The 25481-nt window shown below is 40.0% G+C and overlaps 2 protein-coding genes across 2 annotated transcripts; one reads left to right on the top strand and one right to left on the bottom strand.

The window, feature by feature from the left end:
* Positions 1-263: 263 nt before the first annotated feature.
* On the top strand, positions 264-1229 carry LOC124524428 (olfactory receptor-like protein OLF4). The gene has a single exon (XM_047096701.1). The coding sequence runs from the start codon at positions 300-302 to the stop codon at positions 1227-1229; it is 930 nt and encodes a 309-aa protein (XP_046952657.1). The 5' UTR covers positions 264-299.
* A 9288-nt stretch (positions 1230-10517) lies between these two features.
* Positions 10518-11498, bottom strand: LOC124524427 (olfactory receptor-like protein OLF4). The gene has a single exon (XM_047096700.1). It carries the CDS (start codon positions 11469-11471, stop codon positions 10518-10520), a length of 954 nt encoding a protein of 317 aa, XP_046952656.1. The 5' UTR covers positions 11472-11498.
* Positions 11499-25481: the final 13983 nt, after the last annotated feature.

Here is a 25481-nt window from a genome sequence, read left to right as displayed (position 1 = left end):
TATGTTGAGTAGAAGTTGTGAAAGCGGGCATCCTTCCCTTGTTTCAGATGATACAGGAAAATGTTCACTGCATCACCTTTGAGTATCATGTTTGCTGTGGGTTTTTCATAAATGGCTTTATGTTGAGATAGTTTCCTTTTTTCCCCTAGATATTAATATTCTTGTCTAGTTCCATCCACAAGTATAAAAATTAATTTCTTGAGTGCAGAAATGTACCAGCCAGGTTAGTATCAGCCAGGTTAGTAATGCATGGTTGTGTCATCCTCTTTTTCTCTTATTTTGATAGTCACATCGACTATATGGAACTAGGCAATGATACACGAAATTCAGAATTTCTTCTTCTGGGATTTTCAGAGGAACCAGAATTGCAACCCTTCCTCTTTGGGCTGTTCCTGTCCATGTACTTGGTCACCATACTTGGGAATCTGCTCATCATCCTGGCTGTAAACTCTGACTCCCACCTCCACACGCCCATGTACTTCTTCCTTGCCAACCTGTCCTTTGTAGACATCTGTGTCACTTCCACCACCGTCCCGAAGATGCTGGTGAATATACACACACAGAGAAAAATAATAACTTACGAAAGCTGCATCCTGCAGATGTACTTTTTCATACTCTTTGTAGGTTTAGACAACTTCCTCTTGACTGTGATGGCCTATGACCGCTTTGTGGCCATCTGTCACCCCCTGCACTACACGGTCATCATGAACCCCCGGCTCTGTGGGCTGCTGGTTCTGGTGTCCTGGATCATGAACATCCTGCATTCCTTGTTAGAAACCTTAATGGTGTTGCAGCTGTCCTTCTGTACACACTTGTATATCCCCCACTTTTTCTGTGAACTCAATCAGATGATCCAACTTGCCTGTTCTGACACCTTTCTTAATAACTTGGTGATATATTTTGCAGCTGTGCTGTTGGGTGGTGCTCCCCTGGCTGGGATCCTGTACTCTTATTCTAAGATAGTTTCCTCCATACGTGGGATCTCATCAGCTCTGGGCAGGTATAAGGCATTTTCCACCTGTACATCTCACCTCTCGGTTGTCTCTTTATTTTATTGTACCAGCCTAGGAGTGTACCTCAGCTCTGCTGCTACCCAGAGCTCACTCTCAAGTGCCACAGCCTCGGTGATGTACGCGGTGGTCACGCCCATGCTGAACCCCTTCATCTACAGCCTGAGGAACAGAGACATAAAGGAGGCTCTAAATTTACTTTTCAGAGGGAAGTCATAAAAGGGCCATTTTCCCAGAAGTACCTGTGATTGCTGGCTCAAAGCTTAACAGCCAGAGATTGTGATCCTTTAATCGGATCATGGAAGAACTTAATCCCTCTATTCATATCCTGGAATTTCAATTTTTCTAAGTTCAACTGCTTTATTGAATTTAAATAAGTCCTTTTGTTTAACATCCTGCTCCTTCTGATAGCTAACAATTTTTCCTTTCTGGTTTTCTTAATTTCCTAATTTAGTCCCAGCCTTGAATCAGGAGAAATTTGGAGATTCCCATTTGCCTCATATAGTGACGAACTGTACTAGTTTTATGGAATAAACTACATTTGGCAATTGAGGCCCTTTATATAATTTTATGGTAGAGAAATTCTGAGACCACAGTTTTTTCACTCTGTGTCTGCCATTCCTTTCTACCTTACCGCCTTAAATGCTCCTCCTGGTAATGTAGACTTTAACATACTAGTTTGTTTTGTCACTAGTTTGTTTTGTCATGAGGTTTTATGATCCTCCTTAGGATCCTGTTCTCTCTCTTATCAGCTCAGCATCCACAGTACCCCTGATATAGAATAGTAAGGCAAAAATTGCTTATAAAAAACGTGTTCCACATGTAATCTACAAAGACATAAATTTGAATAAACCGAGTGACTTGACTTGGGTTTAGTGTCAGAGAAGACCTGAAATATGATAAAGTAAAATTTTGAGTCACGTCATATTTCGTGGTGGAAAATATGTTTTCGATGATGTACATCTACTCATTGAAGTGTGGGATATTTGGTGTCCATATTTAAAGTGTTTTATTCACTGGAGTGAAGATTTTAGTGGCAGATTTTATATTATTTAATTGGATGATGATATTATTTCTTCCATTGCCCTCACCTTAATATCTCATCTTTAAAAATTCTGTCATAAAATTATAGTGTGAGTGAGTGAACAATACGTGCATTTACACTGCCATTAATTTATTTACCTTTTTTATGCTCTAAACTCTCTTCAATCCTCATGATCAAAGGATTACTCAGACAAGAACTTGAATTCCTGCCCAGTAATGCTCTGGGAATTGAGATTTGTGACAGAAAGTCCCACAAGTTATCCCTGCAAAAACAGACAGGTCTTTCCAATCTCTACCAGTTACCTGGAAAAGAACCTGAGTGGTGGTCACTTTTTAGTACACTTATCTGAAATAAATGTGAATAACCAGGTCATTATGAATGCTTCCTTGGAATATCAGAACAAATGTCAAACATAAGAAGCAGCAGGTTATTAATATTCTCAGCTCTGTTTACTTTGATTATTGTATCAATAAGCTATTGCTGCATAACAAGCTATGACAAACCTATATGATTTAAGATAACGCTTTAAAAATTTTTTAAACTTATATGTTAGTTAATAGGTTGTGCACTCTTGGTTTCAGAGGTAGAATTCAGTGATTTATCACTTATGTACAACACCCAATACTCATCACAAATGCTCTCCTTAACCCATCACCCATCTAGCCCATCCCCCCCCCCCCCCGCCCCCTTCCTTCATCAACCCTCTGTTTGTTCTCTATCATAAGAGTCTTGCTTGGTTTGTTTCCTTTATTCTCTCCACCCCCCACCCCCCACCCCCGCATTATGTTCATCTGTTTTGTTTCTTAAATTCCACATATGAGTGAAATCAAATGATATTTCTTTCTCTGATTTATTTCAGTTAGCATAATACATTCTAGCTCCATCCATCACATGGGAGTCTGTGTTGGGGAAGTCTTTTGGTCTCTGTTGGTCTCCTCATGAGGTGGTGGTCAGCTGTGGGTCAGCTGGAGGAGCTCTGTTTTTAAAATTTTTTTTTTCAACGTTTATTTATTTTTGGGACAGAGAGAGACAGAGCATGAACGGGGGAGGGGCAGAGAGAGAGGGAGACACAGAATCGGAAACAGGCTCCAGGCTCCGAGCCATCAGCCCAGAGCCTGACGCGGGGCTCGAACTCCTGGACCGCGAGATCGTGACCTGGCCGAAGTCGGACGCTTAACCGACTGCGCCACCCAGGCGCCCCTGGAGGAGCTCTGTTAATCTTGGCTGCATTCCCACATCTGGGAGCTTGCTGGTGATAAGCTAGGCTAGGTTGACCATCCTTAGAGCAACAGGGCTCTGCTCCACGTGATTTCCCTTCTTACAGCAGGCTAGCTTGGACTTGTTTCCGTGGCAGAGACAGGGTTCCAAGAGCGCAGCAGAAACACACCAAGGACCCTTCAGACACACTGTCATTTTCACCATACACTCTTAGCCAAGGCAAATAAAATACTGAATTCAGTCCAGATTCGAAAGTGGAGAAATCGGCTCCACCTCTCAGTGGGAGGAGCTTCGCAGTCACATTGCAAAGTACATGGATACAGAGATAAGTGGTGAATTGGGGCCATCTCTGCAAAAGGTCTGCCACATGTGTAATTTTCAGTTCAGTAAAGTTTTATTGGTACAGGACATAAAATCAACATACAGAACAATATAGTTCAGTATAACATAGTGATTCAACAATTCTATACATAACTTGGTGCTCATCTCAGTGAGGGCGCTCTTAAGGGTTGAGTCTGCAGGATTTTCTATATTCAATTCGTATCATATGTAAATAAAGACAATTTTACGTTATTTAGATAATCCCATTTGATCATGAAATATAATCCCTTCAATGTGCTGTTTGATTCAGCTTTCTAATATTTTTTGAAAAATTTTGTGGGGCGCCTGGGTGGCGCAGTCGGTTAAGCGTCCGACTTCAGCCAGGTCACGATCTCGCGGTCCGTGAGTTCGAGCCCCGCGTCGGGCTCTGGGCTGATGGCTCAGAGCCTGGAGCCTGTTTCCGATTCTGTGTCACCCTCTCTCTGCCCCTCCCCCGTTCATGCTCTGTCTCTCTCTGTCCCAAAAATAAATAAACGTTGAAAAAAAATTAAAAAAAAAAAAAAAAAAGAAAAATTTTGTGTCTGTGTTCATCAGGGATATCGGTCTATAGTTTTCTTTACTTTTTTTTTTTTTTTTGTACTGACCTTTTCAGGATTTGGTGTCAGGGTCATGCTGACTTTGGAAAATAAGGTTGAGAATGTGCCCTCCTCTCTAAGTTTCTGGAAGGGTTTGAGAAGAATAGTAATTCATTCTTCTTTACATAATTAGTAGAACTCACCTATGAAGCTCTCTGGTCCTGGGCTTTTCTTTGTTGGGAGATTTTTGATGACAGATTTAATACCCTTACTCATTTTTGATCTGTTCATATTTCCCATTTCCTCCTGATTTAGTGGTAGTGTGGTATGTTTAGTGGTGGTAGTGTGTATGTTTCTAGGGATTTATCTATTTCTTCTAGGTTGTCCAATTTGTCGGAGTGAGATTGTTCATTGTGGTCTCCTATGATTCTTCCATATTCTATGGTATTGATTATAAGGCTTCACCTTTTGCTGCTGATTTTATTTATTTGAGTCTTCTCCATGTCCGTTTTTTTTTTTTTTCCTGGTCTAACTAAAGGCATGTCAATTTTGCTTAGATTTTCAAAAAATTGGTTCTTCACTTTGTTAGTCTTTTCTCTTGGTTTTCTGGTCTATATATTATTTGTGTATGCTCTGATATTTGTTATTTCTCTTCCTCTGCTGCTTTGGAATTAGTTGGTGCTTTTTTTTCTAGGTCTTTGAATCATAAAGTTAGGTTATTTACTTAAGATCTTTTTATTTGTCTTAATGTAGGCATTTATTGTTATAAACTTCTCTCTTAGAGCTGCTTTTGCAACATCCCATAAGTTTTGATGTGCTGTATTTCCATTTTCATTTGATTCAAGATTTTTAAATTTCTTTTTTGATTTCTTCTTTCATCCACCAGGCATACATGAGTGTGTGGTTTAATTCCCACACATTTGCGAACATCTCATATATCTGTACTCTTGCACTCACTGCAGCATTATTCACAATAACCAAGACATGGAAACAGCGTGGCATCCATCGACAGATGAATTAATAATGATGGCATATTTATACAATGGAATTCAGCAATAAAAAAGGAAGGCATCCTTTCCTTTGTCCAAATACGGACGGAACTCAAGGTAATTATGCTAACTGAAATAAAGACAAATACTGTATAATTTCACTTATATATGAAATATAAAAGTTTGAACCATAGAATCAGATAGTAGGTTCATGTTTGCCAGTGGCTGGCATTGGGGGAAAGGAGAAGATACTAATGAAAGCCTATCGCCCCTCAGATATGAGATAAATAAGTTCTGGGGACTTAATGTACAATATGGTCATTATGCTTAACTCTATTATGTTGTATACTTGAATGTTGCTAACAGAGTACATAGTAAATGTTCTTGCAACAAAAGGAAATGGTCACCATGTGAAGTGATGGATGCATTCACTAAGCTATTGTGATGATCACTTTACAACAGATATGTATATGAAATCACCAGGTTGTATGCTGAAACTTCTGCAATTTTATATGTCAATTAAATTTCAATAAAGCTGGAAAGTGAAGAAAAAATATTCCTATGTCTCTGTCTTCCATTTGCATTTAAAAATGTCACCGCCACCCAGCAGAATCCTCCCCATGAAAAAAAAAACAGTATCAGAATGAAAAGCTTTGTGAGTATGTCAATGGGAAGGTCAATCAATAGGAAAACAGTATCAACAGAAGGGTGCCATGAAGATCGCATCAGTGATACAGCAGTTCTTAGCTCCATTAATCATGAGTTTGATATGAGGTCCCTGGTCTCTCTGAGGCATCTGGAAAGAAAACCTTTAATTTCTTTGATCTTTTCTTAGACTAGGAATGGCGATCTAAAGGCAAGGGGTTATATCTGGAGGAAAGCCTGACCCCCACGAGTAGAATTTCCATAACTGCTCATTATGCCCCTAATTCATTCTCACTGTCTTCTCTGAGATAATTGCACTGATGAATGTGGAAGTGGAAATTAAACTTTGTTTTTAGTGTTTATTTATTTATTTGGAGATAGAGACAGAGAGAGTATGAATGGGGGAGGAGCAGAGAGAGAGAGAGAGAGAGAGAAAGAGAGTGAGGGAGAGAGAGAAAGAGAGAGAATCCTAGGCAGGCTCTGCACAATCAGTGCAGAAGTGGGGCTTGAACTCACAAACCACGAGATCATGACCTGAGCTGAAGTGGATGCTTAACCAACTGAGCCACCCAGCTGTCCTGGAAATGAAACCTTTTGAATTGAAATTTACAGCAGTTGTAGACTGCCGCAATGACCCCAAATGCCGGTCTTTCTCTGTAGCCATGTCTTTGGCCATGTGCGCAGCACCTACCATCAGGAGGTGGAGACTACTCTTCCATCTTAGAATTGGGATGGGTTAGGATTTTTTATTTAGTGTGGGCAGCAGAACTTGATAGAAGTGACAGGGGACCTCAGAGGTCTTTGTGCATTTCTGCTGCTCTCTCTTGGAACTCTGCCTCCAAAAAGTGAATAAAACAAGGTGGGCTACCAGAAGTGTGGACATGTGGAGCAGAGCCAAGTTGTCCAAGCCAAGGCCACCCTGGATCAGCCACAGGTAGCTAGCCTAGCTCCAATTATATTAGAATGCCCTGGCGAGATCAGCAGAGCCTCCCCAAGCTGACACACGGCTGACTCAAGTCCCTTGAGGAGATCAACAGAGATTAGAACAACTCAGCACCATACAATTCCACTGAATTCTAAAGACATTCTACCAAGCCATTTGCTCTCAGGATGGTTTGCTACGCAGCAACATTCATGATCATTCTGTTATTCAAATTCATTTTGGATGACTATTAAAAAAAATCTTCTCCACTGAGGATTCTATTCAGGTAACCAGTAGAGGTTGGTCTCCACATCCATTTTTGTGGAGAAAATATGGTGACCTGGAATCACATAACTGGGCAGGAATTCAAGCTCTCTTGTGTCCTGCAGAGGCATCTTTATTTTAGCCCTATGAGACTCATTTTCAACATTGACCTCCAGACCTGGGAGAGTAGAAATTGGTTTCTTTTGAACCCTTAGTGTGGTAATTGGTAATAGAAAAATGACAAAAACATTTATCCCATACAACTGTCTTTGAAAAAATGGAATTTACATCTTTCAACTCCTTCACTTAGTTTCCTTGAGTAAAAGGGCATTTTGTGTTGAAAGCCAACTTGAGTAGAAGAAACAAAACCTGAAGTCAGTCTGGAGATATTCAGCCCTATTAGCTGCTACAGAGAATTTCTCCTTGCATAAATGTAAATGTGTTTCTGTCTTTGACGCTTCTGGGATTGGGATACGAAAAGAGATTCATTGTTAAAATAAAGACCACCTGTTCTACTCTAATTTTTTTTTGTCTACATCTCCACATTCCTAGAACTTCATGTTAATGCAAACCTTCATTCTCTTGCTTTCTTTACCCTCCAAGTTCTCTCAAGCTTTCTTTCAACACAACAGGTAGGTTATAATGAGTTATAATGAGAGTTATGGGTCTTACACATGTATATACGTGTATGTGAGTGATTGAAAGAAAAATGTACATACATACACATACATTTTTATACACACAACCCTTATTCTTGAACATTCTTTGGACCCAAAAAAGTATTTCTACACATGTCATCTTTCCTCACCACATCCTTTGACGATATGTTCATTATTCCACATTGCCTTCAGAAGAAAATGAAGGCTAGGGGGATTACGTCCTAACGATTACCAAACAAAGCAGTTCAAACTTACTGTGCACCTTCCTGAGTTCCATATACACGGCACCATGCAGAAGGTATCCCTGATTTTTCAACAATTCTTTCAATTTCGAAAATTGTACACTTTATTTTTTTTTAATTTTTTTTAACGTTTATTTATTTTTGAGAGAAAGAGACAGAACGTGAGGGGGAGAGGGACAGAGAGAGAGGGAGACACAGAATCGGAAGCAGGTTCCAGGCTCTGAGCTGCCAGCACAGAGCCCGACGCGGGGCTCGAACTCACGAACCATGAGATCATGACCTGAGCTGAAGTCGGACGCTCAACCGACTGAGCCACCCAGGTGCCCCATGTACACTTTAAATATATACAGTTAACGCCCGTGCTAATGTTCCAAAAAGCCCAATTGGAATTTAAACATCTAGTGGTGTGTGACTCAGGGCCTAATTGGTGTACAGTTAACACCTAATGGGGCGGGAGATCTCATGCTACCAACTGTGAAAAAACAAAAGTCAACATGTGAATATTGAAATAGTAGGATTAAAATAAGACAATTCACGTTTGATAGTGTCATTTTTTTGTAGATTAGAATATTAGCATATATATATATATATATATATGGAGTAAAATGACATAAAGTGGTTCAAGACAGAAAAGCACGACAGCCACTCACATCACGGATGAACCTTAGAAAATTAATGCAGAGACTTGCACCTGACGATAGACTCATGAGGAGCCCAGCAGAGATCAGAACAACCCCTACTCTACAATCCCGTTAGATAATAAAGGCATTATATTAAGCGACTTTTTTTTTAAAAGATGCTTTGTATGCAGCAATAGCTAACTGATATAATAATCAAATCAGGCGGAACTGAGGGCATTTGTCATAATCGGATTCTTTTCATTCTAGGCATTTGTTCTGATAGTTGAAGTGAGCGTTATGATTATTCTGTCCTTTAAGGTTATTTCGTGTAACTGTATTAAAAAAAATGAATCAATTGAAGCCCTTTGAAATAACACGGAAAGGCTGGAAGGACATGCATATTTGCACAAAACTTGTGATTCTGAATCACATACCTGGACGGGAATCCATGCTTGCTGGTGAGTCACCCAGTGATTAGGAGGAGGATGTTTAATGGTTGATACTGATATTGCTCATCGGCTGCCCGTTTAGTGGTTATGGCAAAATTCCAAGTAGTGGGAGATACGTCATTTAGAGAAATGGAAGAAATCATATTTGTATGGAGCACTGGGAATTCTTGAACAGAAACCAGAAAATGATTTAATAAAACCCCAACATGCCACCCGCCTTTCATCTTAAGGAATTCACCTTACAAATGGACCTTGATAGGGGCGCCTGGGTGGCGCAGTTGGTTAAGCGACCGACTTCAGCCGGGTCACGATCTCGCGGTCCGTGAGTTCGAGCCCCGCGTCGGGCTCTGGACTGATGGCTCGGAGCCTGGAGCCTGTTTCCGATTCTGTGTCTCCCTCTCTCTCTGCCCCTCCCCCGTTCATGCTCTGTCTCTCTCTGTCCCAAAAATAAATAAACGTTGAAAAAAAAAAAATTAAAAAAAAAAAAAAAAAACAAATGGACCTTGATATTCCATAATTCAATGAGTAGATGAAGTGCCTGAGAAAGAAATATTTTGCATAGTAATAAATGTATTATTTAATATTCTGCTTCATCATACTTAAAGTCAAGTTTGACCCTAAGGCCATATTATATCAATCTGTTTTTTCCATATTTGTCTTTCTGTGTAGATTCCACTTGGAGACATGTATTTTATTATCATTTTTTTGCTTTTGTTTTTTTTTTGCCAATGACTATGGTAGGCATGGTGACAAAACTGTGTAATGGAACAGGATTGGCTATAACAACTAGTACATCAAAGTCTGCATCATCAGGAAGAGCAGTTAAGGTAGTGACATACAAAGGAATGATGTTCACAAGAGTGAAGCACAGTGGCCTCAGATCTTTCTCTCTTATAAACTTACATAACTAGCTGTGGTGGCCAAGAGTAGACTTTCCATAGGAGTAGTATAACTCATTACTTTTTTTCAGTCAAACAAAAGAAAAATACTCACCATGATATATTTTGAGAAGAAATTATTCTTTAAATTTTTTAAATGTTTATTTATTTTTGAGAGAGAGAGGGAGAGAGAGAGAGAGAGAGAGAGAGAGAACAAGTGGAGGAGGGGCAGAGAGAGAGGGAGACACAGAATCTGAAAGCAGGCTCCAAGCTCTGAGCTGTCAGCACAGAGTCCGATGTGGGGCTGGAACTCATGAACTATGAGACCACGACCTGAGATGAAGTCCAACGCTAAACTGACTGAGCCACCCAGGTGCCCTGAAAAGAGATTATTCTTAACATATCCATCTAGTCCTTTGAAATAAATGAGAAATGCCAAATATTTCACATCCAAGGTGAGGAATAACATTGGGTGTGTAGGAAAATGACAAAGGAAAAATTTCTTGGATATCAAAGATATCACAAAGCTTGATCAAGCAAGTTACAAAATTGTACAGAGAGGTTGGAAAAAAATAGAAATTCCAGGAAAAAAACAGAAGAGGAATATTTCACTTCCACAGTCTGATCAAAGAATCTCAACATTTGGCTCAGGCTTGGAGCCCTGCAATCATGTCACTTCTTCAGCCCAGGACAATTGGCCCTTTTGTAGCTGCCATCCCAGAGAATCTCATCAGAGCCTCCTTTATGTCTCTGTTCCTCAGGCTGTAGATGAAGGGGTTCAGCATGGGCGTGACCACCGTGTACATCACTGAGGCTGTTGCACTTGAGTGGGAGCTCCGGGTAGCAGCAGAGCTGAGGTACACTCCCAGGCCCGTACAATAAAATAGAGAGACAACTGAGAGGTGAGATGCACAGGTGGAAAATGCTTTATACTTGCCCTGAGCTGATGAGATCCCACGTATGGAGGAAACTATCTTATAGTACGAGTAAAGTATTCCAATGAAGGGACCACCACCCAGCAGCATAGCTCCAAAATACATCACCATGTTATTGAGAAAGGTGTCAGAACAGGCAAATTGGATCATCTGATTGAGTTCACAGAAAAAGTGGGGGATTTCCAAGACTGTACAGAAGGACAGTTGCAACACCATTAAGCTTTCTAACAAGGAATGCAGGACACTCGTGATCCAGGACACCAGAACCAGCAGTCCACAGAGCCGGGGGTTCATGATGACCATGTAGTTCAGGGGGCAACAGATGGCCACAAAGCGGTCATAAGCCATCACAGTCAAGAGAAAGATGTCTAATCCTGCAAAGAGTGTGAAAAAATACATCTGTGTGATGCAGCCTGCATAGGTTATGACCTTGCTCTGGGTCTGGATGTTCAGAAGCATCTTTGGGACGGTGGTGGACGTGAAGCAGATGTCTACAAAGGACAGGTTGGCCAGGAAGAAGTACATGGGGGTGTGGAGGTGGGAGTCAGAGCTGACGGCCAGGATGATGAGCAGGTTCCCAAACACAGTGATCAGGTACATGGAGAGGAAAAGCCCAAATATGAGGAGCTGCTGTTCTGGTTCTTCTGAAAATCCCTTAAGAAGAAATTCTGAAATTCCTGTATCGTTTCCTGGGTCCATGTGGTGGAGGTGACTACCAATAAAGGGGAAAATAACATGACAAAACTTCACATCAATGGAGATGGCCCACATTGTTCAAAGGCTACAATTTATATTTTCTGATCAAGAAAGTAACTTCAATATTTTGTGACTGGATTTGGGCCCCTTCAGGGGATCCCATTTCCTCTCTGATTAGGAATTTTCATTCCCAACATTGGATGTTCTCCTACAGGCTGGGTATTGTACAGTTTCAATAAGAAATTGTTTCATGCATTTGAGGACTATATATAGTGTTGACCATGTTTTCAGTATTTCCACGTCATTAAGTAGAGGATGCTGAACAGCAAAAATTCCTACAATTCAATGATTGTGATAGGATATATGCATATATAAAAATTGAATTATCCTGAGTTGGTGTCAGAGGCTATGAAGAAAATGAAAGCAGGTAAAAGGAGAGAGTGCATGGGCTGCTATGTTGGGTTTTCAGTCAAGATTGGCTAAGAAGGTGTCATTTGAACAGAAACTTCAAGGAAGAGAGAGTGGAAGACAGGAAGCTTCCTGGCAGGGGGAAGGCCAGTGCAAAGGCCCTGAGGATGTGTTTCTTTCAGAAGAACCAAGACTCAGAAGGAAGCCAGTGTGTTGAGTGGAATGGACAGGAGGGAGAGAGATTAGAGATAGTTGCAGTGAAATTTGTAGAACCATGTGACCTCACAACCGCTCAAAGTCAAGACACAGGGAATTCCTCAACCACACCATGTACCTCTTGCACTTTATTAATTTGGTTATAGCAGCGTCCTGTCCATTGAACATCCCTCCTCAATCATCTGTTGATTGAGTCTGGCCTGTGTGTTACAACAGTGGCCTTGGAATAGAGGATCCCATGTACCCCTGCTCTGACTGCTCTCACAGCACACACACACACACACACACACACACACACAAACATAGCACACACATACACACAGCACACGCTTTCGCATACACACAACACAGCACACTCTTCCTGGTGTGTGTTACTTCTCTGTCCTTTTCACCTCCCCCTGCCTGCCTTAACACACTGTTTAGGATATGAATGCAAACACATCACATTACCTTTCCCAGAAAGAAGGTAGAAGTAGTACCCAGAAATTCCTATTCATAGCTTCCCAAGGACAAATAGTCTTAGGGCTCCATTTTGGAATGGTCGCTTTCAGATCTGTATGTAAAAAAACATAAAAAAAAATTGGGTTCAATGAACAGAGAAAGAGAGAGAGAGAGAGAGAGAGAGAGAGAGAGAGAGAGAGAATGGCGCTGGTGGTATTCAATCTTGGTTATATCCCATTTATATCCTGCAAAAATAATTAAAGAGCAAAAATAAATTTGTCCATTGGACAAAACTAGCGACATCTCTATGGTGTGAAACACCTTACAGATTGAACATAACAAGAGAATAAAGAAACAGTGCACAAAATACGGGCATTTTTCTTACCAGATAGCAGAGAGCAGAAGGCTTAATTTTCCCGTGTGTATTCCATATTCATTTGGCTAATCAGTTTTTATATGGTCCAACAGACGATGAGGTAAGCCTCTTTATCACTTGTCTTATGTGACATATTTTTTTTCGTGTATTTGGTATTCTTAGGCTTTGGGTTTTAGTCATTTTCTTGACAAGTGTGATGAGCACAACTAATCATGGTTCTGTTCCTTGTTCAACACGTAAAGTCCTCCCCAGACTCTGAAATCCCACATACCCCATGACAGTCTATCCTCTAACTCTGAATAATCTTTATGTAACTTATCCAAATACATTACTTGTACTCACATTTATTTCGCTGCACTCCTGTCTGTCATGACGTTGATTACCAAAGGAGCAGGAACTTCTCTTCATCTTCTTCTTTACAAAAGTATGTGGGTGTATATGCACTTATATAGAAACACATTTGAGAAAATGAGACACTATGAAATACAAAGAATGACTGAGGAAATAAAATCAGGTTAAAAAGAACAGTTTCAGTGCAGCCATATTAAGAACAATTGAATGGAGTTTTAAAAAATGTTTTTAAATGTTTTATTGATTCTTGAGAGACAGAGAGACAGAGTGTGAGCAGGGAGAGGCAGAGGGAGAGGGAGACACAGAATCAGAAGCAGGCTCCAGGCTCCAAGCTGTCAGCACAGAGCCCAATGCAGGGCTCAAACTCACAGGCTGGGAGATCATGACCTGAGCTGAAGTCTGATGCTTAACCGACTGAGCCACCCAGGTGCCCTAAAATTGAATGGATTTTTGAGCAGTAACTGAAACATGATCTACAGGAGCAGTAAGTCAACAAAACCAACCCAGATGAATAATAAAACTCCACAAGACCTGGAAATAAAAGAGCATAACATATAAAGTTCTGAGAAATTTCTGGCATATAGCAGATGCTCTTTTAGTATCTGTTGAATGGATGAAGAATTAGGTCTCATTATATATGGGCATTTAGTACTTGACAAAGCTGCATTTAAGTGTAATTGGAAAAGACTGGATTGTTGAGTGAAAGCTGGCGTGAAGGCTTTCTATGTGGAAGGAAGTGTGGTGTTTCCTTACTTCACTCATCTCACCAAAAATCCAAAGGATTAAGTAAACCCCCAGTGTAAGAGTAACCATTCCATTTTAGATGCACATCTATAAAATTACATATAAAATCTACAGGTGGGAAAACTATTGTAATTAAGGCAGAAAATACCCTCAGAAGCAAGAAGATAGATACATTTAACTAAACAAAATTTAAAACTATTTTATGGCCCGAAATACCTAATGAAAGTCAACAGAGAAACTGTGATTTACAACAATTATTTGAAATGCTGATAATTATAGAAAAATAAACATATAATATGTGGACATATAATAATAGGGAAATGAACATGGTGATCAAATATATGAATCTTTGCTTGAGTTCATTAGTAGTTTAAAAAACCAACAAGAAATCTCTTTCACACCCATCACCCTGAGAAAACACTCAAAAGGCTGTCACATTGAGTGGGGTTGAAAACTTTAAATAAGTAGCAAGGGGGCACTTTCTAATTTTGCTCTCAGAATTGTGAAGTGTTACAGTATCTTGGGGAGCTCTGAAGACAGTTAAAAATATTAAAAATACAGACATTCTTTGGGTGCCTGGCTGGTTCAGTTGGTAGAGCATGCGACTCTTGATCCCAGGGTTGTAAGTTCAAGTCCTATGTTGGGTGTAGAGATCACTTTAAAAAAATAAAATCTTTAAAAAAATATGGATATTCTTTAACTCAGGGTTTCTCAGTCTCTGCACTATGGACATTCTGGGCCAGATCTTTCTCTGTGGTGGGAGTGTCATGTGCACTGTGGAATGTTTAGAACATCCCTGGCCTGTTGTGACAGCCCAAAATGTCTTTGAATATTTCTCAATATCCTCTGGGGGACAAAAATCACCTTTTGTTGAAAACCATGGTTTTAACCATTTAAAAATGTTTTGTAGCATTGATATAATAGTACTTTAATGAGAAAAAATATGAAAGACCGTCAAAAGTGTAAATGGCACAGCCACACCATGAAATATCATGCAGGTGTTGAAATCATGAATCATGAATGGCTCAGTTGGTGGAATGTGTGACTCTTGATCTTGGGGTTGTGAGTTTGAGCCCCACGTTGGGTGTAAAGATGGATTAAAAATAAAATCTTTAAAAGAAAAAAGAACTAACGAATCAGCATCACACTGGTTGACTAGAAAAACACGTGTAAGTTACTACTGACTCAGAAGACTGGGGGAGAAGAGCTAGGAAAAAAGATTGTGCAGAACATAAAGAGTATTTATGATATGCATGAGTGTCTTTTTATACACTTGAATTGAAAGTGTGTGAATATGTTTGTGTGCCTAACAGAAAAGTTTGAAAATAAATGAAGACTTTTGAAAGAAAGAGAAACTTAGGTTTCTAAGTTCTTCTTTTGAAAGAAAGAGGCACTTTGGTTAAGCAGAGTGGTTCAAAACGACTGCAAGAAACAAAATTGAAGGAAGACCCCAAACCAACTTCTGAACCAAAGGATTTAAAAGAGTAATAATTAAGTGATACTGTCGTGGGTCCAACTCTACATTAGATCGCTAAGGACTTGGGAATAACAGAAAATGTAAAGTCTTTTATGTGGAGAGTAAGTGATACATAAGGTTTAAATTCATCTCACATAAAGATAGATGGGCCAGGTCTGCTTATGGAAGGTAAAAGTGATTCTTAGTCAAACGTGGAAGAATGCCTTTCAAGTGATGGAATTTCTATTTTAGAAATAAATAAGAAATACAGAGAGCTGAAAACTAGTTAGAAATATATATAAGGGGGGGATTTATGAGAAGGATATTTACTTTCATTTTGTGGAAAGCAGTTCATCACAAAGGAAGACTATTAAGGTGACAGAACTATTATTTCAGCAAAAAAAAAAAAAAGAATAAAAAGAGAAAAAACAGTGGAGGGCATATATTATGACTAAGTCAGACTTGGCCACTCAAAATTTATACACTCTCACACATTCTGCTCAAATACATCTATGCATCCATAAAAAAGAAATGGCAAGTAGCTAAGTGGGTGAAATAAATGCCAATTCTTTTTCAGGAAAAGTGAAACAAAAACAGGAATAAAACCATTCCAACCCCACTATACAAACTCCAAGGACTTCCACAGACAATTTTCAATAGAGAAAGTGGGCGGCTAGCTAATCCAGAATATATTCAGGCTCACAGGTAATGAGCTAATTGTGAAGGGAGCTCATTAGCATATCATTTTCACATAATACATGTAAAACCTTCTTTTAAAAAAATGTTTAATTGTTTATTTTGACAGAGATGGAAGGAAAGCATAACTGAGGGAGGGGCAGAGGCGGGGGGAGAAAGTCACAAGTAGGCTCTGTTTTGTCAGTGTAGAGCCCAACTAGGGGGCTTGATCCCACACACTCTGAGATCATAATCTGAGCCAAAATGAACAGTAGGTCACTCAACGAATTAAGCCACCCAGGTGCCCCTAAAAAAATTTCATTTGAATACTCAAGAGAGAAGGTACAGTGATATGTATGTTTCATGTACGCCTTTTGCAGGACATACTTGGGAGAATTCTTTCATTTGGATTTTTCTCATCAGTATGGAAATGTAGTCTAGTATGTCCTATCTTAAATATGAAAAGACATGTCCCCAGTTCACAGTGTATCCCTCCACAGCTAATACTTGACTTTTCTACTCTGGTTAATTGTGAAGATCCTTGGTCTTAGGTCCTACTTTTATGTTTCCCATCTCCCCCTAATTAAGTTTCCACTGTTATCATCTAGTTGTTAACGTTGAACCTTGCATTTCTGAGTTCAATATTTACTTCTATTTATAGCATCATAAATACAACAATCAATCAATTTACTAATCAAGCCAGCAAACAACTACAGCAAAGTCTCAGCTCTGGTCAGGCTAGATTGGCTCTCAGGTGACCTCAGGAAACCGTTCTTGACTTTCATTCTCTTGACCTTCTCCTGCAGCACTTACTGGGATGTAAAACTCATCTAGATGGGGTCTCTGAGAGGAAGATCTCTGCATGGAAATCAAAATACCTATCTCGTTGGATGGTGGATTGAAGCTCTGTCTCCAGATGTGAGAGCAAGGATGGGTCAAACTTCGGTGTCCCATCCAGACTTAGGACTGCAAAAGAAACGACCATGTCTTGTCCAGCCCGAGGTTGTACACACTGTGGGGCTGCAGCAGAGGAGGTATTTACAGCCTCTTAGGTCTGCTTATTAGGCACATTTCACTGTTGTTTCTCCCACCTTGAGGCACATGATTCCCCTGTGGGACACCCGTGTGGACAGAAAAGAAATTATTCCTGTTGAATTCCTGTTCCTAGGAGACCAGGTGATAAGCCATTTGAAGCCAGTCTTTCTTACTCTTTTTCTATTACTTCTGCTGCCTTTCAGAGACCTGAACTCCCAGCACCTTATCCCAATCCAGAGTGAACATTTTCTCTTGTTGGAGACTGAGAGATTGATCTTGACTAGGTCCCTTGGATTCTTGAAAGCATTGATTGTGGTGGAGACACAGCCCCTGACATCTCTAGAAAGTAACCTTTCCCCTTTTCAACAGAGATGTTAAGTTTTTCCTTTGATATACAACCTTGGGCACTACACCCATGGGCTTCATGACAATTTTGCAAAAACAATTAGGGATTTCATACTTATATCACAAGTTCAGAGCCAGTATTTAAAATGCCATTATAAAATGTTTGTTTATTGTAAGAGATATACTTAGATGTTTTTATGCACTATTATCTGAGTTTAGCAGCTTCGAGGAATTGCCTGATTTAATCTTTATAAAAGTCCATTCTGTGAGGAATACTGTTGTGAACTCCATTCCCCATGGAGAAATGGGGCTTGAAGAATTTAGTGATCTTCTCAAGGTTATGGTTTCAGAAAGGGGTAGCTATTGATTGGATTCTGTCAGGGTGCTCCATTTTTCAAACTCTGTGCCCATGGTTCCCACCCAGAGATGAGTCTTTCCCCCTGGGGGTATTTGACAATGTCTGAGGGATGCTACTAAACACCTGTAGTGAGGAGGACAGCTCCTAACACAAATAATCATCCTGCCTCAAAGGCCAAATTGAGAATGTGTGAAAACCTACTCTAGCCCAGTGCTTCTCCAACTTCAAGGTGCATATGAATCCCCTAGGATCCTAGTTTAAATGCAGATTCTGATTTTGCAGGTGCTGGTGGGCTCAAGATATGGTGTGTCTAACAAGCTCCTGAGCAATGTTGATGCTTCAGGTCCTGATTTGAGGACCTCTTTGAGTAGCAAGGCTTCGGTCCTGGGATAGAGCAAGGGGCAGGTGGTTGTAGGTCTTCTTCACAAAGCAAGTTGTGTTTGCATAGAATTTGGAATGACAAGTATATCCGGTCATTCTAGGGGCTGTGACAAATTCTGTTTGTTTCTTTTATTTAAGGGCCTTGGAGTGACATCAAATAAAATACTTTTGGAGAAGACTTTCTAGCAGGCAGAATGAGAGCCTCCTGATATTGTCCACATTCTAAATCCTAGAAACTTTGAATATATTATTTTTTTATAGTATGGGGCGAGATTGAAGTAACAAATGGAGCAAGGCTTCTTTTTTTTAAAAAAGATTTTTTTTTACATTTATTTATTTTTGAGAAACAGAGTGAGACAAAGTGTGAGCAGGGGTAGGGGCAGAGAGAGAAGGAGACACAGAATCTGAAGCAGGCTCCAGGCTCTGAGCAAGAGATCAGCACAGAGCCTGATGTGGGGCTTGCACCCACAAACTGTGAGATCATGACCTGAGCAGAAGTCGGACACTCAACTGACTGAGCCACCCAGGTGCCCCTGGAGCAAGGCTTCTAATCAGCTGACCTTAAACTAAGATTCCACTAATAGTGGAACGAACGTAATCACCATGGGCCTCCAAATGTAGGAGAGGAAGGCAGAGTAGTTGGATCAGAGAGAGATGTGAGGACACCGCATTGCTGGCTTTCAAGATGCAGAAAGGGCAATGAGCCAAAGGATGCTTGTTGTCCCTAGAAACCACGATAGGAAAGAAGACGGTCTCTCCTGAAGCATCCATGAAGGAACCAGGCCCTGCAGACATCTCGATTTTAGCCCATGGAGACTTTCTTCAGGCTTCTGACCTCTAAATAGTAATAGCATAAATGTGTTTCTTTTGAGCTGCTAGTGTGGTAATCTGTTAATCAGAAATAGCAATGTAATATAGAAATTCATCCAATAAAATGGTTTTGGAGGAAAAGGCATTTTAGTCTCTCAGTTAATTCATTTCTCTTCTCTTGGGTAAGGGCATTTTGTGTTGAAATCCAACCTTAACTGGAAGAAAAAAAGTCAAATTGGAGCGTCTGCCCTATTGCTTAAATGGAATGGAAAAAGTGAACTCCTCATCGATAAAAATATAAATGTGATTCTATCTATCTATCTATCTACCTACCTATCATCTATTTCAAAAGTTATCTCTTGCTAAATGTGGGGGCTCTAACTCATGACCCTGAGATCAAGAGACCCATACTCAAGGCACCTGGCTAAGTCTGTGAGTGCATGACTCTTGAACTTGGGGTTGTGAGTTCAAGAAACACTTGGGTGTACAGATAGCTTAAAAATAAGATCTTAGGTCCAATTCTGGAGTCTCTATTCTATTACATTGGTCTATGTGTTTGTTTTTGTGCCAATACCATACTGTCTGATGATTAAAGCTTTGTAGTAGAGGCTAAGGTCTGGGATTGTGATGCCTCCCTCTTTAGTCTTCTTCTTCAATATTACTTTGGCTATTCGGGGTCTTTTGTGGTTCCATACAAATTTTAGGATTGCTTGTTCTAGCTTTGAGAAGAATGCTGGTGCAATTTTGATTGGGATTGCATTGAATGTGTAGATAGTTTTGGGTAGTATTGACTTTTTTTTTTTTTAATTTTTTTTAACGTTTATTTATTTTTGGGACAGAGAGAGACAGAGCATGAACGGGGGAGGGGCAGAGAGAGAGGGAGACACAGAATCGGAAACAGGCTCCAGGCTCCGAGCCATCAGCCCAGAGCCCGACGCGGGGCTCGAACTCACGGACTGCGAGATCGTGACCTGGCTGAAGTCGGACGCTTAACCGACTGCGCCACCCAGGCGCCCCGGGTAGTATTGACATTTTAACAATATTTATTCTTCCAACCCATGAGCATGGAATGTTTTTCCATTTCTTTGTATCTTCTTCAATTTCCTTCATAAGGTTTCTATAGATTTCAGCATACAGATCTTTTACATCTTTGGTTAGGTTTATTCCTAGGTATTTTGTGATTCTTGGTGCACTTGTGAATGAGATCAGTTTCTTTATTTGTCTTTCTGTTGCTTCATTATTGGTGTATAAAAATGAAACTGATTTCTGCACATTAATTTTGTATCCTGCGACTTTGCTGAATTCATGTATCAGTTCTAGCAGACTTTTGGTGGAGTCTATTGGATTTTCCATGTATAGGATCATGTCATCCGCAAAAAGTGAAAGCTTGACTTCATCTTTGACAGTTTTGATGCCTTTGATTTCACTTTGTTGTCTGACTGCTGATGCTAGAACTTCCAACACTATGTTACTAATCTTTGACAAAGAGGGAAAAAATATCCAATGGAAAAAAGGCAGTCTTTTTAACAAATGGTGCTGGGAGAACTGGACAGCAACATGCAGAAGAATGAAACTACACCACTTTCTTACACCATTCACAAAAATAAACTCAAAATGGATTAAGGACCTGAATGTGAGATAGGAAACCATCAAAACCCTAGAGGAGAAAGCAGGAAAAACCTCTCTGACCTTAGCTGCAGCAATTTCAGATCTGGATATCGAACCGGATCCAATCTGATATCGAATGAGATATCACCTCATGCCAGTCAGAGTGCCTAAAATGAACAAATCAGGAGACTATAGATGCTGGCGAGGATGTGGAGAAATGGGATCACTCCTGCACTGTTGGTGGGAATGCAGTGGTGCAGCTGCTCTGGAAAACAGTGTGGAGGTTCCTTGAAAAATTAAAAACAGATCTACCCTATGACCCACCAATAGTACTGCTAGGAATTTACCCAAGGGATGCAGGAGTGCTGATGCATAGGGGCACTTGTACCCCAATGTTTACAGCAGCGTTTCAACAATAGCCAAATGATGGAAAGAGCCTAAATGTCCATCAACTGACGAATGGATAAAGAAATCGTGGTTTATGTACACAATGGAATCCTACTTGGCAATGAGAAAGAATGAAATCTGGCCATGTGCAGCAACGTGGATGGAACTGGAAAGTGTTATGCTAAGTGAAATAAGTCAGGCAGAGAAAGACAAATACCATATGTTTTCACTCTTTTGTGGATCCTGAGAAACTTAACAGAAGACCAGGGGCGGGGCGGGGGGGAAGGGGGAAAGAGTTACAAAGAGGGAAGGAGGCAAATCATAAGAGACTCTTAAATACTGAGAACAAACTGAGGGTTGATGGGGCATGGGGGAGAGGGGAAAATGGGTGATGGGCACTGAGGAGGGCACCTGTTGGGATGATCACTGGGTGTTGTATGTAAACCAATTTGACGATAAATTTTATTTATTGTAATTATTGGTAAGAAAGTAATTATTGGTAAAAAAAATCTTAGAAAATAAAGAGTCACATACTCTATCAATGAACCCCATGAGTTTATATTTAAATATGAATCCTGACTTTGAGGTCTTTTGCACATTATGATAAGAAAAAGTAATTTACTATTAAATTAAGTTAGCCCATTCTACTTTAAATTTTGTGTCTAAGTTTCTACATTCTTTTAATTCTGTGCTAATTCAAACAGTTTCTGGTTTCATTTATATCCCACCTAAATTTCCTTTCAACATAAAAGATGGCATTACTGAGTTTGTGTTATGCATTCTTATATAAGAGTATATTTGTATGAAGTAATGTACAAATGCACACACACACATATATGTGCATCCACTCACTACCCACTAAAGTGTTCTTGGACTCACCAAATATTTTCAACCACTGTATTTATTCCTAACAACATCTGCCTGAATTAGGTTTATCAGCCCACATCATCATTGGAAATAAGGAAAAAGAGGTTTCTGGTTGATTACATTTTTACAATTATATAATAAAGCTTTAAAGCTTTTGTACACTTTCTTGTATTATATTTAAATGGACTTATGGATAGGGGAGGGGCCAAGATGGTGGAGCAGCATGGAAGTTTTTGTCTCTCTTGTCCCTGAAATGCAGCCATATCAACACCAAACCATCTTGCACACCTAGAAAATTGATCTGAGGATTGACACAACAATATGTGCGACTTGAACCACAGAACTCAGCAGGTACACAGTGCAGAGAGGTGAACTAGGGGAGAGAGAAGCCAGGGAGGGTAGGGAGCTATTTTTGCTTGTGGAGAGAGGACAGAGACAGGGGGGAGAGTACAGGAAAAACATTCCCCCTGACAGCAGCTGGAAAGAAAGAGAGAGTAGAAAGACCTGTAAGGGAATTAATAAGAAAGGGAGAAAGGAGAAAGGAGAAAAGAGAGGGTTTAAATACCATTAAAACTCTATAAACAGGGGAGCATAGAGTCTGAAACTCTGCAGCTTGATACTTGGTAGAGCTTTGGTGGGAAGGGTGAATCTCCAGGAGCAGACAGAGAGGTCCGCGGGATCCTTAGGCCACATGGGGAGAGGTGGTTCTCCAACTGAGAGGACATTTGGTATAGGCTGTGTGGTCATGCCACAGGTAAAGGTCCCAGCAGACCCAGAGAAAAGCCACATGTGCTGGTGTTGGAACAAGGACATTAAGGGTGAAGCCGGGTGCTGGATGTGTGTTGCGATTTACCAAGATCCCTGGAATGCTGCTGCTACGTGATTGCATAAACTTTTTCTGGGCTGGGCAGGCACCCAGCCACAGTCTCTGGGCATCTGCAGCAGCACAGGTGCACAAACCTTCCTGGGGGTGGGCTGACCCCTGGCCATTGCTTGGAGAGACCCTCCCCCAGAGGGTCTGAGCAGGTCAAAGCTGCAGGGGACACAGAAGTGAGAGGTTTGGAAACACAGCCCCATCTGAGATAAAACTTGGGAGGGAGGTGCTGCTTGGCAGGCTGACGACTTGGATGCGGACAGTGTAGAAGCAGGGAGTTGATGGAAGCTGGAGACAAAGGAGGGATGCTTGATTGCTGGTGGGCAAGAGCACAGAGTTCTGATACTAGAGACTGGGTGGCTGGGTGATGCCATCCTCCTGTGCATGCACATACACAACAATCCACTCCAGTAAGCTAAGCAGCACCATCTAGTGGACAACAGAGCTGTTACACCAAGCCCTGACCAACTGCACCAACCATGCTCTAGAGGAATACCACAAGTCTCTCTGCTATAAAGACTATAAAGTGCTTCATAGTTTGACATCTTGGGGAAACGATATAATTTCTATCATATTTCACTCTGTTCATTGGTCCATCTATTCAATGTTTTTCTTTTTCTTTTGTTTTCTTATTCTTGAATACAGAAAGAAAAAATTTATTTTTATTTTCTGTTTTTATAAAAAAGATTTTCTTTAATTTTTTCTATTATATTTTTTAGTTTTTTTTTGTAAATTTTTTAAGATCCTGTTTTACATCATTTCATTTTATTCTATTTTACTGTATTCATTTTTTAAAAATTTCCAAATGTTTTACATTTTTTCCCTTTTCTTTTCATTCTCTTTTTTCTCTATTCTATCATGCTTCTTTCAACAACGAGAACAAAACACACCTAGGAGCTAGCAACCTTTATTTGATTTTTTTTGTGTTGTTTTAAATTTTTTAATTTTTATTTTCTAAATTTTATTAATTATTTTTATTCCCCCAAAATGACTAAATGAAGAAATTCACCCCAAAAGAAAGAATAGGAAGAAATGATAGCCAGGGACTTAATCAACACAGATGCAAGCAAGATGTCTATCCATAATTTAGAATTGCGATAATAAGAATAGCAGCTGGGAATGAAAAAAGCAAAGAATCCCTTTCTTCTGAGATAAAAGATGTAAAAGATAGTCAGGATGAAATTAAAAATGCTATAAATGAGGGGCGCCTGGGTGGCTCAGTTGGTTCAGTGTCTGATTTCGGCTCAGGTCATGATCTCATGGCTTGTGAGTTCGAGTCTTGTGTTGGGCTCTGTGCTGACAGCTCAGAACCTGGAGCCTCCTCAGATTCTGTGTCTTTCTCTCTCTCTCTGCCCCTCCCCTGCTTACACTCTGTCTCTCAAAAATAAATAAACATTAAAAAAAATAAAAAATAAAAAAATGCTATAAATGAGATGCAATCTTGAATGGATGCCACGTTGGCAAGGATGCATAAAGCAGAGCAGTGAATCAGTGATATGGCAGTGATAGGGCAAACTTATGGACAATAGTAAAGCAGAAAAAAAGAGGAACACTAAGGCAAACGAACACAATACAAGAATGAGAGAACTCAGTGACTCATTAAAAAGGGATAACATCTGAATCATAGGGGTGCCAGAAGATGAAGAGAGAAAAAAAGGGATAGAAGGTTTATGAGAGCAAATCATAGCAGAAAACTTCCCTAACCCGGGGAAAGATACAGAAATCAAAATCCAGGAAGCACAGAGAACTGCCACTGGATTCAACAAAACCAACCAACAACAAGGCATATCATAGTCAAATTCACAAAATACACAGACAAGGAAAGAATCATGAAAGCAGCAAGGCAAAAAAAAGTCGTTAACCTACAGGGGAAGACAGATCCGGTTCACAGCAGAACTATCCACAGACTTGGAAGGCCAGAAAGGAGTGGCAGGATATATTCAATGTGCTGAATCAGAAAACTATGCAGCCAACAATTCTTTATACAGAAGGCTGTTATTTAAAATAGAAGGAGAGATAAAAGTTTCCCAGACAAACAAAAACAAAGGAGTTCATAACCTCTATACCAGCCCTGCAAGAAATTTTAAGGGGGACTCTCTGAGAGGAGAAAAGATGAAACAAAACAAAAAAAGGCCAAAAGCAACAAAGACTAGAGAGGACCAGAGATCACCACCAGACACTCCAACTCTACAGGCAACATAATGGCAATAAATTTATATACTTCAGGACTCATTCTAAATGTCAATGGACTAAATGCTCCAATCAAAAGACATAGGGTAACAGAATGGATAAGAAAACAAGATCCATCTATATACTGTTAACAAGAGACCCATTTTAGACCCAAACACACCTGCAGATTGAAAGTAAGGGGACGGAGAACCATCTATCATGCTAATGGTTGCCAAAAGAAAGCTGGAGTAGCCATACTTATATCAGACAATCTAGACTTTAAAATAAAGACTGTAACAAGAGATGAAGAAGGGCATTATATCACAATTAGGGGGTCTATCCACCTAGAATATCTAACAATTGTAAACATTTATGCTCCAAATGAAGAAGGGCATTATATCACAATTAGGGGGTCTATCCACCTAGAATATCTAACAATTGTAAACATTTATGCTCCAAACATGAAAGCCCCCAAATATATAAATCAATTACTCATAAACATACAGAAACTC

This window comes from Lynx rufus, unplaced genomic scaffold (assembly GCF_022079265.1).
Source record: "Lynx rufus isolate CCGP_SWC_20201006 ecotype Redwood Valley unplaced genomic scaffold, mLynRuf1.p SCAF_4, whole genome shotgun sequence".
In the NCBI taxonomy this organism is placed as follows: domain Eukaryota; kingdom Metazoa; phylum Chordata; class Mammalia; order Carnivora; family Felidae; genus Lynx; species Lynx rufus.
The sequence above is the reverse complement of the archived record's forward strand: the minus strand, read 5'-3'. Positions and strand labels throughout refer to the sequence as shown.

Excerpts from the sequence above, each read along its gene's own strand:
- LOC124524428 (XM_047096701.1), top strand. The coding sequence starts at position 300 with ATGGAACTAGGCAATGATACACGAAATTCAGAATTTCTTCTTCTGGGA.
- LOC124524427 (XM_047096700.1), bottom strand. The coding sequence starts at position 11,471 with ATGGACCCAGGAAACGATACAGGAATTTCAGAATTTCTTCTTAAGGGA.